This window comes from Haliaeetus albicilla, chromosome W (genome assembly GCF_947461875.1).
Source record: "Haliaeetus albicilla chromosome W, bHalAlb1.1, whole genome shotgun sequence".
Lineage (NCBI taxonomy): Eukaryota > Metazoa > Chordata > Aves > Accipitriformes > Accipitridae > Haliaeetus > Haliaeetus albicilla.
Window position 1 is genome coordinate 38,089,161 of NC_091515.1, and position 17,345 is coordinate 38,106,505.

The window sequence follows — 17,345 nt, forward strand, 5'->3', positions numbered from 1 at the left end:
TCCGCTGCGGATCGTGCCAGCACCGGAGCTGCTCGCCTCAGCGATGTAGTTTTATTGGGTATCATCTCTGACACAGCCCCTTGAACATGTACTTACTGAAAATGAGGTGTTTTCTCCTGCTGCTGAGGGATACAGAAATGAGAACAAAAAGAAGCGACATCATGGTAATGTTTTACACCACAAGAGATAAAAGTAATCTTTAGCATTTATTTTTCAGTTTCTAAATAAAGATTGGTTTTTATCTAGCATTTAAATAGTCACTGATCTTTTGAGAAAAAGCCCATATAGTAGGTAATCATGACTGAAGGAAAGGGAAAACTTACAAAAATGTGTACATACACAAAGACAAGAAATGTCAACACCACTTTACCACTTTTGTATTTTATTGTGGAACTGAGTTTGTTTCCTTTACATCAAATATCCTCAATGGAAGAGGCAACATTGCACACAAATATCATAAAAGCACTACATATTACTTTCACTGGAAACTAATTTTCTACATTAGATATGACTGGATAGAAGTGATGCAGGATTAGAAGACATAATACCATACACAGCTGCAGACTGACACAAACACCATTCAGAATGAGAGAAGGTGTGTGAGGTGCTTCTCAGCCAGCAACAAGACTGTTTCTTTCCATAGTTTGGAAGGTGATGGCTGCATGCAAATGCCTGAAAGCATATTTCAGATTTCCTCTTTTACAGTTGTGATTACAGCCCAGTCTTGAAGAGGTAGCTCTGACATCTGGAGCTCCTAGCTAGTCTAGTGCAGAGAAGCTTTTTTTTTTCTTCTTATTTTTTTCCTTTCAATATTTTTATGCCATTGTTTTATTTAGTTACTTATTTTTGTAGATTTTTTGTAAAGTCACAACACACAGACTTTTTTCTTTTTTTTATTTTAAATAGCAAACATTTTTAAACCAGGTGAATAATATAATTGCATTCTAAGAAATGCTTACCCTTAGTTGCTTTTAGTGTTTTGTTCAATTAAGTGAAAAGATGAAAGCTTACAGTTTCTTACAAGTGTAAACTTTATACTTTTTCCTTTTCTAATAAACCAACAAAATTACTATTTCTCTCAAAACATCATTACTGAGCAAGAACCTCTTGCAACAAATGAACAAAGAGAAGGATATGACAGTAATGTCCTAAATGCACAGTAAGTGCTCTTTGGAGCTGACTTGCTTGTGGTGGGAAGGATTGAAAATTCAATTAACAAACTGATTAAATCTTAGTAAATGAGTACCAGAACTCTCCTAAAATGCATAAGCTATTGTAGACAATTAAAAAAACCCATTCATATACACAGTTACCTCCATTCACCACAGTATGTAAGATAATAATAAAAAAATCAAAAGTGAATTCTATGAAAGATGGGGTGAAAAATACAGGTCAGTGAAGTCAGACCCACCACAGGACTTTGAAAAGGCATGCAAGAGAGGCCCTGTCCAAGTTCAGGAGTGGGGTGTGATCTCTAAAGTTAATTCTTCATTGGATTTATGAAGCAGTATAGTAATAGCATAAAGATCATGACTGGGGATGTTGTTATGGGTAATACCATCATTTACATGGAGTGTCCTATTGAATCTTTATAATTAACCAATAACAAACCATGCTCCTAGAAATCTATGCTGATCAACAACACTCATCATTAATGTACATGGTACATTTTGATGACTGTTACTAAACTAATTGTGTAGTATTATGATTAGCACAGTTAGATTAGTTCCACAGGCAGGAAAGACATTAAGGGCAAGAGGAGCTAATGGAGTTCATTGCTGTGTTACACCCAGGTGTGATTACCATTTAAAAGGGAATGGATGGAACAGGCATTACAATACCTCAGAATAGCCAGACTGGGTTTTTAATACTCTTGTAGCAGCAAAAAATGAATGAACATTTTAAGATCAGCTGTAGCTGCCTAATTATTATTAATTTTAAAGTAAAACAAATGCTTGAGCCATCACAAACTTACTTGGGGAGATTTAAGGCTTGATTCTAATTTCATTTACAAGTAGGACCAAATGACTCTAACTTCCCTGACTGTAGTGAAATTGCTCCTGATTCACAAGAGTAAATGGCATAAGTGAGATTAGTCTCAGGACCACTGCTGTACTTAGATTTTCTACCAAAGCAGAGGTACAAACCATTTCAGATATTGTCATAAAGTCTGTTCCCACCCACTCAAAAAGTTTGAAATCTGACCTATATAAGAAAGTAGACAAAGCAGAATTGTAGAAATAGTACAACTATTCTGCCAAACATTTTGCCTATAACTTTGAAGACTATGTATTACAAAAGCAATTTTAAGTGAATGATTATGAATCCAGCAAACGTGCTTGTTTTCACAATACATTTCCATCTGCCTTTTCTGCCACAGTCATTCTGAGTTATTCTTAATGACTTAAAAGCTATAGCAATAAATAAAACAGCATCGCTAGAGATACCTAAAAAAAGGAAGACATTAAAAATAAATCAAAAACCCCAACAATTGACAAACAGTAATTCACAGCATTAAACAGGCCTCAGGAGCCCACATTTAAAGGGCCCTAAAGCAGTATAAAAAAACCCTTATAAAAATTATGAGTGCAAACATGTACTTGCTAAACAAAAATATCCTAACAATGTAAAACTGAAATAAATTATAAGTAAATAAAATAAAATGAGGTCATAGTTCCCTACACTGTGAAACTTAATACGAGCCATAATGGTGAATCATACAGACCAGCACATCTCTTCATTTTGGAGGCCTTTACACCTTCTTTAAATTCAGATTTGCAAACCACCTACAATGTAACAATTTTTTTTTTATTGGGATAAAACTTCTGAGACTAAGAAATCCAAACTGTCTTAAATGACTGAACTGTTCTACATGCTGTTCTGCTGCAAGCAGTCTAGAGAAGGAAAGGAAGGGGGAAAGGAAGAGAGAGAGGAAGGAGGGGAGGGAAGGGGAGGGGAGGGGAGGGGAGGGAAGGGGAGGGAAGGGGAGGGACTTATTTTAGCTTATTGCTTATTCCATCTTTTTTCATGATCTTGTGAGGATTGAGAATGTAGGTTACACCCTTGTAAATATTAGGCAATCAACATTTCAAATCCCATTTTCTGTCATCATCAATAGGTTAATCTTACCACCAGGGTGCCCCTCCCCCCCGCCCCCAAAAAGGTATTGGCAGTTGACTATTTTCAATAAATCTTACCTCAATATCCATTCTCACTAGAACCTTAAACAGCATTATCAATTAATCTTACAAAACTACTAAAAAAATTACCTTCACCTGAAAAATTTTTCTTTGCATTTTCCTGTAAATGAAAACTTTTGTCAAAAAGCTATTAAAAGTTCATGCAGCACTAAAAAAAAAAAAAAAAAGGTTTCTGTACATTTGTTCCCATATTTACTCTTAAATTAAACAAAATAAGGTAAGACAAAGGAAGGTTGAATACTGTACAGACTCGCAGGTAACCTCTTTCATCATCCTGAATGTTTCACTAAGTTTTACAACTCTGCTACTGGACACCACTTCAATCTTGCTTCCACAGTACAGAAGAAGCTTTCAAAAAAAATGCTCATCTTGCCTTGTTGATCTGTCCTGGTGCATCAATGAATTGTTCACAGAACTAACATACGTAATTCATAGCACCAAGCTGTTTGACCAGTCAGATAGGTTTCTAGTACTACACATGCACACTCACACTTCTTTACTGGTGTAACTAAAATCCTACACAGATGTTTTATAAATTTGCTGTCTCAACATTAAAAAATAAGTGCATCAAGTTTCTTTGTACATTCAAGTCACTTTCTAAGGCAAATTGTCTACTGTATGTACTCCCAACTGCTTTGGTATTTTGCTTCAGTTAATTGACAGTGGACATGGGTGTTTAAGCATGTGGACTGGTCAGTTCTGACTGGAGTGAGCGGATTTTTACTGGGAGCATGCCTTAGACCAACAATTCTGCATGTTGAAAGAAAGGTTTTAGAATTCTGAATGGGGTTCAGACTACGTGCGTATTTGGCCTACGATTGTTATGGTATGTCAGTATGCAGAGTTAAAATTAAAGTGGAAAACTGCTAATGAGTGTTTAGGTTGTACATCCCTTCCTAACCACATTCTGCTGCTTCTTATTTTCCAGCTAACTTAATTCTGTAAAGTAAGGACCTCCTTTGTGATAGCTCAGATTGATACAAATTTAAAACTTCCTTTTCATGTGAGTGCATAAACAAACTGCAGCAAGCGATACAGCTATTGCCATGAGACTACTGGAGATCTAATTATTTATTACTTTATCCTCCTACCCCTCTCTCTCTTTCTCTCTCTTCGTGTTTCTTTAGAGGACAAATGCCTCTACCTGGCAGAAGTCAGTTGGGGTTGCTAGTACATGGTTTCCAAACATTTAGCGGAGATGAAACTGGATCTGTATTTTCACAGTAATTTGAACCCTACTATGGGAATGCTGTTATTTCCCTTAGCAATCAGCAAAGACTGAAAAATATTAGTGACTTGCATCACCGTGATACAGTATAGCATTTTGCAGGTATACAGTTCAGCAGTTGAAAAAGATGGGTTGAATTTTTAGAAAAGGTGTTTTCAAACTGAAGAATTTCTGGAAACAAAGTTAAATCTTGTGGTGCATGGTCTTGTTCTTACAGTTCAATCTTGCATGCAGGAAAAGATTCATCTTGCATAACAACAGTGCTGCTGCTTGCCAAAACCATGATGTTGAGGTCCTGCTGTTTCTCATGGGTCTCTTGGTACCATTCCCTCATCACTTCTGAGTCATGGGTTGGGATTAAGGTCACCTGCAACACAAAACCGGAGAACTCCTGAGGAATGGACAACAGAAACAACTGATAAGAAAAATGTCTTTGTAAGTAACAAGTATGATTCCCTTTTGGAAAGAGTGGGTCTTTATGCAATAAATACTTAAATAAATGGATGGATAAAAGGAAATAAACATGTAGATAAGATAAAATGACTGTAAAAAAGCAGTTTATCAAAATAAAACCTTGGTTCTCTAAGGTGCTGAGATGCAACTTTCCAGAGAAGTAGCAGTCTGTAGTCTGCACTGATAGCTCTTCAGATTATGGCCAAATATTTTGTTTACTTATTTATCATGTTGGAAAGGCACATGAAGTTTCCAAGTGTACGTGATTACCATATAAACCATGAAACATTCACTTTTCTTTCCAACATACAAACTGCAAGGTTTCCAAACTTGGATCATATATGGTATAGCAACAAGATGAAATAGCCAAATGGCCCTGTAAACCAGTTCCCAACTGTTTTATTCTCCAGAGACAGGTCAGAAGGGCCAAAAATGGGGGAGCAGCTGAGTATGGTGCAGCTCTATGCTTCACTTGGGTGTCCACTCACATCACTGGTGAAACAAGGTGCCCAGACTGGGAACTCCTGTCTCCAGCAGCCGCTGCCCACTCCAGAGGCGCTCTGACTTCCTGTAGTTGTTTCCCAGAGAAGATTAAATTTCCAGGTAGAAATACTAGTGAAGAGCCTACCTGCATGTTATTCTCCCACTGGGCCTTGCCCTCCAGCAGGGAGTCCAGAACAGCCCTGCTTGGCTCCTCAGCTGCAGAATCATTCCCGCTCACCACGTAGTAGGATGACCGCACCCTCTTGAAAAACTCAACATTGACATTCTTGCTATTGCTGTGGTTAGGAATGTACACCAGATCCAAATACACCGGAGGTCCTGGAGGCACCGCTGTAGATTTTGCTGATTTACTATTCCCAGGTCCTTTGGAAATCAAACAACAAAATAATATATCACAGGCTGGTTAAAAACATGCATTTATTAATTACCATTATAACCACTGAGATTATATTCTTAAAATTGCTAGTGTTGGTTAAGCATTTCATAGCTACAATTGTACTTCTGTGTCCCCTGAAACAATTATGGCATTACCCTCCTACATCTAATGACACATTCCAGCTTTGTTGTATGCCAATTACGATTGTACTGGGAGGAATAAAAATGGAATAAAAGTAATTAACTATATAATACAATAAAAACTCATTACCACATAACCAACATTTGACTGAACCTTTCCCAGTATAATATACTACTATTATCCAACAATTACTACACAGGGCTGTGATTACAGAATTACCATTCAATAAATGGCAGTATTATTTTTCAAGTTAAGAAGGACAGCTTTTCAAAAGCCTCAGGTATGCATGATTATAAAAGCTAGGGTCACACAGGGAGCCATGCAGAAGTGATCCTGAGATCTGGGGTATCAGCACATACCAAGACATAGTAGCTGTTGATATGCTTAGACTGTCTTACAGGTACATCAGGAAGCTACTACATGTGAGCAGAAAGAGGGGAAAAGAGGAATTTGGGAGAACAGAGAAACTTCCTAAAGCAATTACTTCCGGAAACTGAGAACAAGTGTTTGTTTGCCTGCTGGATCCTTATTTGCATACACAAACTAGCCACTTATCACGAAAAGTAGAGGGAAGCATGTTTTTGCTGCTATACATAGTGTAGTATCTGTTCTAAGAAGAGATTCAGTCAAAAGGAAGTTCAAAGTTTAAACACTCACATTAAAAATACTACCAAAAAAAGCTGCTTTTGCTACACTGGATCACGGTGTGAACTGACAATCAGGATTAAACCAGCAATTGTATCCAGATGATCACCATTTATGTTTAATTGGTCTTCTCATGATGTCACAGAGGATGAAGTTTGGTAAACTAAATTATCTGAGCAATACACTCTATTTAGGATCACATATTGTAAAGCCAGGAAAATCCAATACAATTGTCTAGTGTGACCTGCCACATTCATCATAGGGCAATATGCCAAATAAGCATCATAATAAGATTTCCTGAATTAGAGAGTTTTTAACTATTGGGTATGTTACAAAATCTTTTATCATCTTTCATCATTAAAAATCTGTGATACATCTTTCTGAATTGTGGATACCAACATTGGATAAAATATTAAACATTACATTTTACACTTAAATGTCTTTATCAAATAGGGCCTTGTCTTCAGCTCTAGCATAAATCCTGAGAAGTATGCTTCAAGAAAGAAGAATCTAATCTAAAGCTAAAGTGCTGGAGAAATGTACAGCATGAGGAACTGTACTGCTGCTTTGAAAAGCATCTACTAATGGAGACATGCAAATGATGGTGTAAGAAAGGAACAGCAGACCACTTAAAATGGGAAAGCTACAGATAGCTGAATGCTGGTTTGCTTGTACTGAATCCTAGACCTGCTCCTTGTAAAAAGCTTTCAGTAGAACATCAGTCCTGACAACAGCAAAATCAAAGTATCCCCAAAACACTCTCTAACAAGATCTGCCAGAAACAACATATTAGCACAATGCCTCCTTCAGTAATCTAATTCATATTTTATTACTACTTAGAATACACAACAGTGATTCAAAATTACATTAATTTTCTGTATGTTTAGTCATCACTGATGGCATAAAACTTTAACTGGATTATGTGATATACATGCTCAGTTCACTGAAAGTGCTCTTACTACTGTTATCATTTTTTTAAATACTCTTTTTAAAATTAATCCAGCAAAGTAATAAAAGCATCCAATGTCTGATAGTACTTTTGCCTCTCACAATATTAAATTGCATTATTTTATGTTAAGAGTGTTGTGCCTACATGATTCTTACAATGAATAAAGTGGTTCACTTTACTACTGATTTCACTTCACCTACAAAAGTGGTACTTTTAATTCTATTAGTTGGTTAACAATTCAGACAGCTAGTATTAAGTTCTTTATATTTGATGTACTCTAATTCTTTACATCTGAGCAAACTGACACATCAAGTTTCTCAGATTGCAAAAGTTAATTCAGTGAATTTCATTCATTTAAATGTAGCCTTAACATGCCAGATTTATATTTAAAACATGGACTTTCTTTGGGGGTTTGCTACAAACCACATTCTCAGCTGATATAAAGGCAACCTAACTTCACTACAACAACTAAGAAAATCTTAACATTAGGGAACTCCTATCTGTCTTTACCTGTGGTTGCAGTCTTTGCTGACTTGGACGTTGTATTTGCTGCATTCTTGGTGTCCTTATCTTCGACTCGAGACTTTACTTCTGGATTAGAGAGATTTTTGGTTGCCTTCTCCATAGACTCCTTCTTTTTTGGAGAAGCTGTTTTGGAAATTTTGTCTAAAGATTCTTTTACAGCTGGTTTTGGTGAAGCCACTTGTTTTGATTTACCATCACTTTTTTTAACAGGAGAAGATGACTTGGTCTTGGTACCCTGCTTTTTTGTCTTTGCCTTTTCTTTGAGGTCCTTCTTCAAAGGTTTACCCAAATTCTGATTGGTGGGCAAAGTCTCTGGATCAACCATGGAGACATCAGGGTGCCTAGGGGAAGGGCTGTGATCCTGCATCAGGACAGGTGGTGGGTCAATTTGTTTGTACATAATTGTCTTGTCTGTCGGAATGGTTTCTGATTCATCTTCTGAGTCAATGTTAGCATCTGCAGTGATGGAAGGGCATTCCTCAGTCTCAGGGGGAACATCTGAATCAGTCTGAGATGGGGCAGACTCACTCATGGATGTGGGAGGGGTTTCGTCACACTGGCGCCCTTGCTGCTTTCCCCCAGAAGGTGGCTGGGCTCCCCCAGATTGAGTTAATGGCTTCTCTTGATCTTGAGACTGTTCTTCACTTGCAAACCACTCAAGGGGATTTGGGTTGATAAATGAGGGTGAAAGTTCAGGTTTAGGATGTTTATATTCGCAGGAGGACACAAGGCATAAGTCAACATCTTGATGGGATTCTGCTAACAATTTTCCTGGAGTAAAATGTGCACTTGCTTTATAGGAATAGCTAGTAGCTTTGGATGACCTGGTGGTTTTCCCAGTTATCTCAAATGAGTAATCTGTGGCTTCAGGTGAGCTGGTGGCTTTCCCTGTTGTCTCATAGGAGTAATCCATAGCATCGGGTGATCTGGTAGCTTTCCCAATTCTCTCATAGGAATAATCTGTGACCTCAAGTGATTTGGTGGTTTTCTCAATTATCTCATAGGAATAATCTGTGACTCCTGGTGACCTCATGGTTTTCCCTGTCATCTCATAAGAATAATTTCTGGCCTCAGGTGACCTAGTAGCTTTCCCTGTTATCTCATAGGAATAATCTGTGGCCTGAAGTGATCTAGATTTTGCAACTGCCTCATAGGAGTATCTAATATCCTCTGGTGACCTAGTAGTTTTCTCTGTGGCCTTGTAAGAATAACTAAGTTCTTCTGGTGACCTTCTGCTTTTCTCTGAATCTTCTTTTTCTGGGCTGATTAAAGGTTCTGGACTGTGCTTTGTCAGGGGTTCCTGGTAACCAAATGCTTTGACAGAAGACACTTGCAGCGACAACGAAGATGTGTGACTAGCTGATACTGCTTCTGTGATTGCAGGAGGTGAATCTGTAAAACTAGGAGTGTACAGAGGAGAAGATTCCCTTGGAGTTAATGGAGATAGGTCGGAGTTTGGTGACAGCTTTTCTCCTAGGCTCTGTGCCTTTTCTGAGGTAAAAGAAGAATGTAGTGACATATCTCTGGGTGGAACAGCACCTGAAAAAGTTTCTTCTGGCAGTGGCGAAGTTAACTGGGAAGGTGTATGAGCTGATGAAGTTGAGGATGAAGCTTCAATTTGAGAAACTGAAATAATTTCTGAAATATCCTTCTCCTGAGGGTAAGATGACTGCTCCACAGGGGAAATCTTCGGTGCAAAAATAGGCTCCTGTATATCTGAAGGGCTATAATCTACTTCTGTGGGTCCATTTTCAGATATATGGTGTATACTAGTGCCTACAGTAGGATAGTCTGGAGATTGCCTACTAAAGTCCATTGCTAAAGACTGCTCAGGGGACTCCTGACCAAATTCTACTGACATAGTTGACTGCTCAGATCTGTGATCGTGCACTGGGGTTCTTGATTTTGCAGTTTTAGGTGAGAAATCTGGTGGAGAAATTGACATGGGCCTTGGGCACTCTTCCTTAGATGGAGACATGTCTGTTTCCTGAAATGTTGTTGGTGTTTGTACAACTGACACTGAAAGGGAATCATCAACTTCAGTAGAGTGGGGGGATCCAACCTCAGCATGCAAAGAAGGAGATACATCATCAGTAGTTGGTTCTAGAAATGAACTAGTAGCAACAGATGCTGTAGAGACAGAAGCTACTCCTTCTATATGGGAATAGGTGTCTTCTGCTACAACCTCATCAACCGGAGTTGCAGACTTGTCAGAAACAGTGCCTTCAGAAATTGACATTTTGGTGTCTTCTTTTAAGGAACTGAACTGACCGATATCTATTTGAGTAGGTGAGAGATCACCTGCTAACTTCCGCTCATCCAAGACCAGTGAAGACTGGGAGCTGCTGGGTTCTGTATCCTCCATTTTCCTTTCTAGGCTGAAGCTTTCCTTAATTACCATAAACTCCATGCTTTTTTCATCTTGTTTTTCTTGGAAAAGGCCCACAGAGCTGGCTTCAGAAGCTGGGCTCATCTGAACAGGTGATTTTTCTTTTTCAGGTTTCCCCTCAGAAGGACTTGCATAATCTCTGGTGGGAGACTTTACATCAGCACTCAAAAATGTATCATAAGCAGTCTCTGAACCTATCAGTGGTGGGCTCCGTAGAGGCGAGAGAACCTTTTCAATAGGAGATTCTGAATCTGGCACAGGCTCATCCATAGGGCTTATTCTGGGTTTTGCAGACTCATCTTTGACTTCATTGAGTTCAAAGCTAACAGGAGCTTCTGTTGACTTTTCACTGGTTTCAGAGGGAAGCTGACTTGATTTTTCATCAGTGGGAGACTGATAATAAGGTGTGTGGCCAGCACTACCAGCAGCAGACTGGGAGGGAGATGCTATTTCTAATGTTTTATCTTCAGGGCTTGCACAGTGCTCTTCAGCAACTTCTTGATGTACATCAGGCATTGTAGCAATGGGGACAGGCTCAGCCAAGACCTTGATCTCATTGGGAGTGAGCGAAAAGTTCACACTACGTTCACTCAGTGGTGTTTTGGCAATGGGTGATGGAGGGGACAAACTCTCAGCTGGACTCTTGGCTGGACTGCGTTTTCCACCATCTTCTGGATAGGGTTCTTTGATTTCTAATTTGGCAGTGCCTTGGATTTCACTTCCTTTTTGCCAATATACATCTTGGAATGCAGATTTGCAGAATTTGTCTTCCTCTAATGAAGAAGGTGGTGAGATGGTAGAAGCTGAGGCATTATAGTCTTTACCTTCTGTGGCTTCTGTTTTGGATCCTTCTGATAATCCATTAAAAGCATCTGGAAGTGGAGAAAGTTTAGGTCTAGCAAATTCTTCAGAGTACAGTGATGTCTCATACTTGGTAATGTTCATATACTCTTGAGAAGGTGACTCACTTTCCTCATTGTTAGTTTCATCACTCATGACATCCCGGGGCGTAGACATTTCATCCATTGGAGTTGGTTCACTGGATATTTCGATGGTAGACTGTGTATAACCTGAAGTAGCAGTGAATTCCTCAGGTTGATCTTCTCTATCTTCTTCATCAGAAACAGTGGCTTCACTTTCTGAACCACCTGGTAATGTTTCATCATGGATAGAAGAGGCCAGTTCAACTGCTGGAGACTGAGGCTCTGAGCATTTTGTTGGTGTAATTATGAGTAGGCCATATTTATCTTTAACTTCACCAGCTTCTGCAGCTTTGTCTACCACAGCCATCACATAATCTTCTTCAGCTTCTATTTTTTCAGTCTCCTCTTCATTTCTGATGTCTTCTGCTTTGTCTTCCTCCTCTTCTTCAGTCTCTTCAGTTTCTGCCTTTTCTACTGCTTCTTCCCTGTCTTCCTCAGCCAGTTCGCCTGATGCCTCATCATCTGCCTTTTCAATATATTTTTTGGCTTTAATGTTAGCATCTGTTTCAGCCATTATTTCTTCTGAACGCTCTTCCATTTTTCTTGCTTCCTCCATATATAGTTTTGTGGTGTCCAGTGGTGTCTTTAGTTCCTCATCTTCACCTTGTTCTTCAGCTTCTTCTGTCTCTGCCTTTTCCTCATAATCTCCTGCTTCATATGATTCTTCCAAGCCAGTTCCCTCATCTTCAAACTTTTCATTGTCATCAACCCTGTGCTTTTCCACAGGTTCCAATTCTTCAGGTGTTTGTTCACACTCACCCTCGGCCTCTGTGGTAGTTATGCCTTCATCAGAGGACTCGGCAGGTCCTTCATTATCTAATTTTCCTTTTTGGACTTCAAAGGCCTTTTTTTGTTCTGTGCCAGGGAGTTTCAGTTCATCCTCTATAAATGCAACTTGAGATTTTGTTTCTTTTATTGTTTCTACTTCTTCAGCTTTTAATTCCTCAAAATCCTTTGTTAAATCCTCTGGTGAAGACATAAGGGATCTCTCCACTTCAAGTTCTTTTCCACTAGCTGTAATTTCTGCAGCTGCTACAGTTGTGGCAGTGGCTCCAACTGCTGCAAGGGCAGCTTGCTCTCCACTGACTTTGATCTCCTTCTTCACAGTCTTATTTTTTCCTTTTTCCTTTGGCTTTCCAGCAGGTACTGCTTCTTTTTTAGCAGGTTCCTCCTTCTTTTGTGGTTTAGGCTTTGCTGCTGGCTTTTTGACTTCAGTCGAAGGAGCAGCTGTCTTCTTTGTTTCTTTAGGAACTTTTTTTATGTCCTTTTTTACTTCTTTTTCTTCCTTCTTAATTTCTTTCTTCTCTTCTTTTTTACCTTCTTTTTTAACTTCCTTTGGTGGAGCTTCTTTCTTTACTTCCTTCTTAGTTTCCTTCTTCTCTTCCTTTTTCACCTCTTTTTTAACGTCTTGCTTGATCTCTTCTTTTTGGGGTTTTTCTTCTTTTTTGATGGGTGTTTTCTCCTCTTTTTTAGAAACCTCTTTCTTTGTTTTTTCTTTTTCCTCTTTCTTTTCTTCAGGTTTTGCTTTGACTTCCTTTTTCACTGGCTTCTCCTTTGCCACTTTTGGTTTTACATCTGTAGCTTGTTTTTCAGAAGTTTCAGATTTTACTAATTGCTCTTCTTTACTTGTTACGTCTTTTTCTGCTACTATAGGTTTGGTCTCCACTTTTGCTGGTTTCTCTTTTTTAACTGGAACTTTTTCTTTGCTTTCCAATTTCTGAAGCTTTTCTGGTGCTGGACTAGGCTTTGCAGGCTCCGATGTTTCTTCTTTAGATTCCTTTCTGACAGGCTTGCTTGGTGTCTTTGCAGCAGGCTTCAGACTCTCCTTGCTGTCTGTTCGTTGTTTCAACTTTGCTTGTTTCACAGCTGGACTAGCAATGTTCCCAGTTAGGTCTTTTTGTGTAACCATTGGTTGTTTAAGGAAGTCTAAGTGTTTGAGTTTTTCTAGTCCTTCTAGAATATTATATTGGGTGCTGTTTCCAGGAAACAGAACTCGGATTATTTTTTCTGCAGGATTAGCTGGATGCCACACAATCAGGGATGAGACAGAGGTAAAATAGGATAATGGAATGTCTAGTTTTTGGTCATTTTGTAGCAGGAATTCAGCTTTATCTTTGCTAGTACCACTCCACTGTTGCATAAAATATTGCATCTCTTTGCTATTTTTGACAGGATTAAGCACGTACATCTCAAGTTTGCCAACTCCCATTTTCTGAAATAAAATGATGGGATCAATGGTATTTCCTACATTTCTGAAAAGAGGTTCTGGTTTCATAGACAATTTATTTAAATATTGGAGAGTAAAACGAGCTTCTTCTACACTCCTTTTTACTCTAAAGTTAGGATCCAGGTTCTTCAGGTTCTCAGGTACATTAAGGAATACAACTCCTAAATCAGGTGAGATCAGATTTTTCATCCAGTCACTGTTGGTAGTAGACCCTTGGGACTGTTCCTCTTCTAATTCAGCTATCTTTCGCTGAAGCATGCTATTGATTCCTGGCAGGTTATCATCTCCAATGTGAGTGAGTAGAATGGAATCTACCCTGTCCAAGTGCCGGATAAGTTTCCAAAAGCAAGATTTTCTTTCAGATCCTCCATTGATAAGCATGTTGAATCCATTCACTGCAAACAATGCAGAGTCCCCTCTTCCACCCGGGAAAATATAACAGCAGGGTTTGGAGAGTTTCAAGAAGCCTCCTGAAGTTGGAGGTTCCAAAATGTCAAAGGGTGATGGCACTTCTACCGATTCTGACAGATACTCTGTGAATTCAGAGAGTCCTTCCATTTCGGGCAATATGGAAGCTGAGTTGAGTTTAATGTTAATAAAGTCTTGAAGGTTGTGTCTGTCAAGGTTGGAATTTTTCCAGTCTCCTTCCTCAGGGCAGAAAAGAGTTAAGCTGGCTTTGTTGGCAGGGTGTGTGGTGCTCAATAATTCTCCAATCTAGGGTTGTAAAACAAAAACACAAGAAGATGCATGTAAATTAATTTTTTAATGACAATTAATGCCAGAACATTATATTTCCTGATCAGATAGATAAAACCTTTTTCATTCACTTCTGCACTGTTGAGTACCCACCCTAGAAGCTAAAGGAACCTGTTAGCACAATTAGTTTACTACTGTATTTTTTTAAATACAAAGGAGCAGCTTATGAGGAAAGGTCCCTTCCTCATTGCCCAAAGGAGGAAAATGCCCCAAGGTTCCCCCTTCCCTCCTCCACCCTTTATAGGAGGACAGTACAAGCTTTTATATTTAGAGGGATGAGGACTATGAGGCTAACGCTGCCAGAGCTGCCACTGTCTCTGCTGTCGGCTCATGAGTATCCCTGCTGCTGCTGCCCATCCAGAAGAGCCAGCCAAATATCTAAGGGAAATAGCACATCCTCTTAACAGGCAGAGAATAACTGCAGCCCAGAGGAGGCCAGCATCCTCCCAGGGCAGCTGCCTTCCTCACCCCCTCCTCACACAGGATGCATTCCACACCACCAGCATTACTACAGTTCTTTCTGCAGGCTGGCTCCTGACTCCCAGACTGCAGGACAGTTTTCCAGAACACTAAGAAATTATTTATTGCATCAGAAATCCAAACAGTTGCAAGTTTAGCATTTGTGAGATTGTGAGGTACATATATTTATATATGTTCTGTTGTGCTGGTTTTGGCTGGCATAGAGTTCAATTTCTTCATAGTAGCTAGTATGGGGCTATGTTTTGGATCTGTGCTGGAAACAGTGTTGATAACACACTGATGCTTTAGTTACTGCTGAGCAGTGCTTACACAGAGTCAAGGCCCTTTCTGCTTCTCACACTGCCCTGCCAGTGAGTAGGCTGGGGTTGCACAAGAAGTTGGGAGGGGACACAGCTGGGACAGCTGACCCCAGCTGACCAAAGGGATATTCCAGACCATATGACATCATGCTCAGCATATAAAAGCTGGGGGAAGGAGGAGGAAGGGGGGGACGTTCAGAGTGATGGCATTTTATCTTCCCAAGTAACTGTTGCACATGATGGAGCCCTGCTTTCCTGGAGATGGCTGAACACCTGCCTGCCAATGGGAAGTGGTGAATGAATTCCTTGTTTTGCTTTGCTTGTGTGCGCAGCTTTTGCTTTACTTATTAAAATGTCTTTATCTCAACCCACAAGTTTTCTTGCTTTTACCCTTCCGATTCTCTCCCCCATCCCACCTGGGGGGAGTGAGCGAGCGGCTGTGTGGTGCTTAGTTGCTGTCCGGGGTTAAACCATCACAAATATATATAAAAATACATATTATATCATATCAGGCAATATATGATATATTCATAATGCTTTTTTTAGATATAGTTTTATAAATAAAAATATAAACTCAGGGCTAAAGAAAGAGCAAGTTAAAAATGCTCTTGTCATTATTTTGATTTTAAACTTATGGACCACAAAAATGAAAATCTAGAATAACTCCATTAATTTTGACAGTGTTTGATAACATGCTAGTACCAAAACCAGCTACTGAAATGAAGGCACAGAAAACAAAAAGTTCTATGCCATAGTATGAAGAGCTATTGTTCTGTTCTAGTCTGAACTAAAAAACAATATTTGGTGGTTCCAGATTAGTACACAAACAAACATGAAAAAGTATGATATATTTTATACCTTCTCCCAGTTCCACAGATACTTTCATTTGACTTTTTTTTTTTTTTTACAGGAAATTAGGTTAAATGTAGCCCATTTCTGTTCTAATTGCTCTTAACAAAGTGACCACCAAATTATCTAAACTTTAAAGAAGTAATTCAGACATAAAGAGTCAGTGCAAAATATGCCCACACAGTATCATGCCAAATACCACAACCTTCTTTGCAGAGACTCAATTGTTAGTTCAAGCTACAGGAACAGTTTTCATAAAGAATATACAGATTAGGCTACAGCTGAATAATTTGAAAGTCTTGGACCACAAGCTGAATCAGCAGAAGTAATGGATATATAAAAAAAAAAAATAATGTTTGATTGCAGTACATCTCTGTGGGCCTCTGTGTGTGTATGTCTCGCTTGCTTTCTTTGTGTTACATAATTTATTTTCAGCATTTACCAAAAATAAAATGCAACAAAGATACAGTGGCTGTTATCTAAACAAAAATAATCCAGCCAATACCTAAATAAAGCAGAAAATACATATTTTCTATCTTTCTTTGTTGGCCTTACTTTGTATTCAAACCATTTGACAGGAGCATAAATAAATCTCACCCCTATGTCAGACACGGCTTTGTCTGAAAAAGAGCAAAGAAAAAAACCAAAGCAAAACAAAATAAAAGGAGTAAATGCAGAAAAGGATGAAAGATAAGAAAAATAGGAGAACCATTCCTGTTGTTTACCGCAGAAATAAGAAAAGAGGGGCAGCACAGACCACAGCTCTGAAATAGATTTAGGATCTCAAGCATACTACTTTATACAGTGTCTCTGGTCAGGGTTGAAAACACAGTATTAGGGAGAATCAAAAGTAGTAAAAGATCACTTCCTCTGGAAGAATAAATCCAAGACTGTTGCATACATAAGGAGATAACTTGAGTAGAGACCATTTCTCATGTAGGACAAATTTTCTGGCTAGATAAAAAAAATCAAATGGTAATATACTGGGCTAATGAATATACTGACTGGGCCAAGGTTTGGGGTTAGTCCTATCCAGTTTATATTATACCATATTTGGATTGCTGCTTCATACTCCTAAATTCTGACTTTCTTTGCTCCTAAAAGTTGGCACACATAATGCAGACAGTATTAAGCCACTGGTAGCACAGACCAATGAAACATTGGAGAAAAATTATTCCAGACAGATCATATCTGTTAGGAATAGGGAGTTCAGGAATGCCCTAGAAAAGGCTTTAAAGGATTTGCATTTCAACTGATGGCACAAAGGATATTGACAGTTCCATTGCTTATGCTATTTGATAACACAGAGATGTAACTTCTCATTCTCTTCTCTGAATTCAA

The 17,345-nt window shown here is 38.9% G+C and overlaps 1 protein-coding gene across 1 annotated transcript in view; it reads right to left on the reverse strand.

Moving 5' to 3' along the window:
* Positions 1-1,105: 1,105 nt before the first annotated feature.
* Positions 1,106-17,345, reverse strand: part of LOC138683468 (microtubule-associated protein 1B-like) — a 69,015-nt gene continuing 52,775 nt past the window's right edge. Inside the window, exons 5-7 of the mRNA XM_069775273.1 lie at positions 8,007-14,334; positions 5,510-5,748; positions 1,106-4,795 (exon numbers count right to left, since the gene is read on the reverse strand). Of these exons, the coding sequence (XP_069631374.1) occupies positions 4,640-4,795; positions 5,510-5,748; positions 8,007-14,334 (6,723 nt within the window). The 3' untranslated portion in view covers positions 1,106-4,639. The remainder of the gene's footprint in view (positions 4,796-5,509; positions 5,749-8,006; positions 14,335-17,345) is intronic.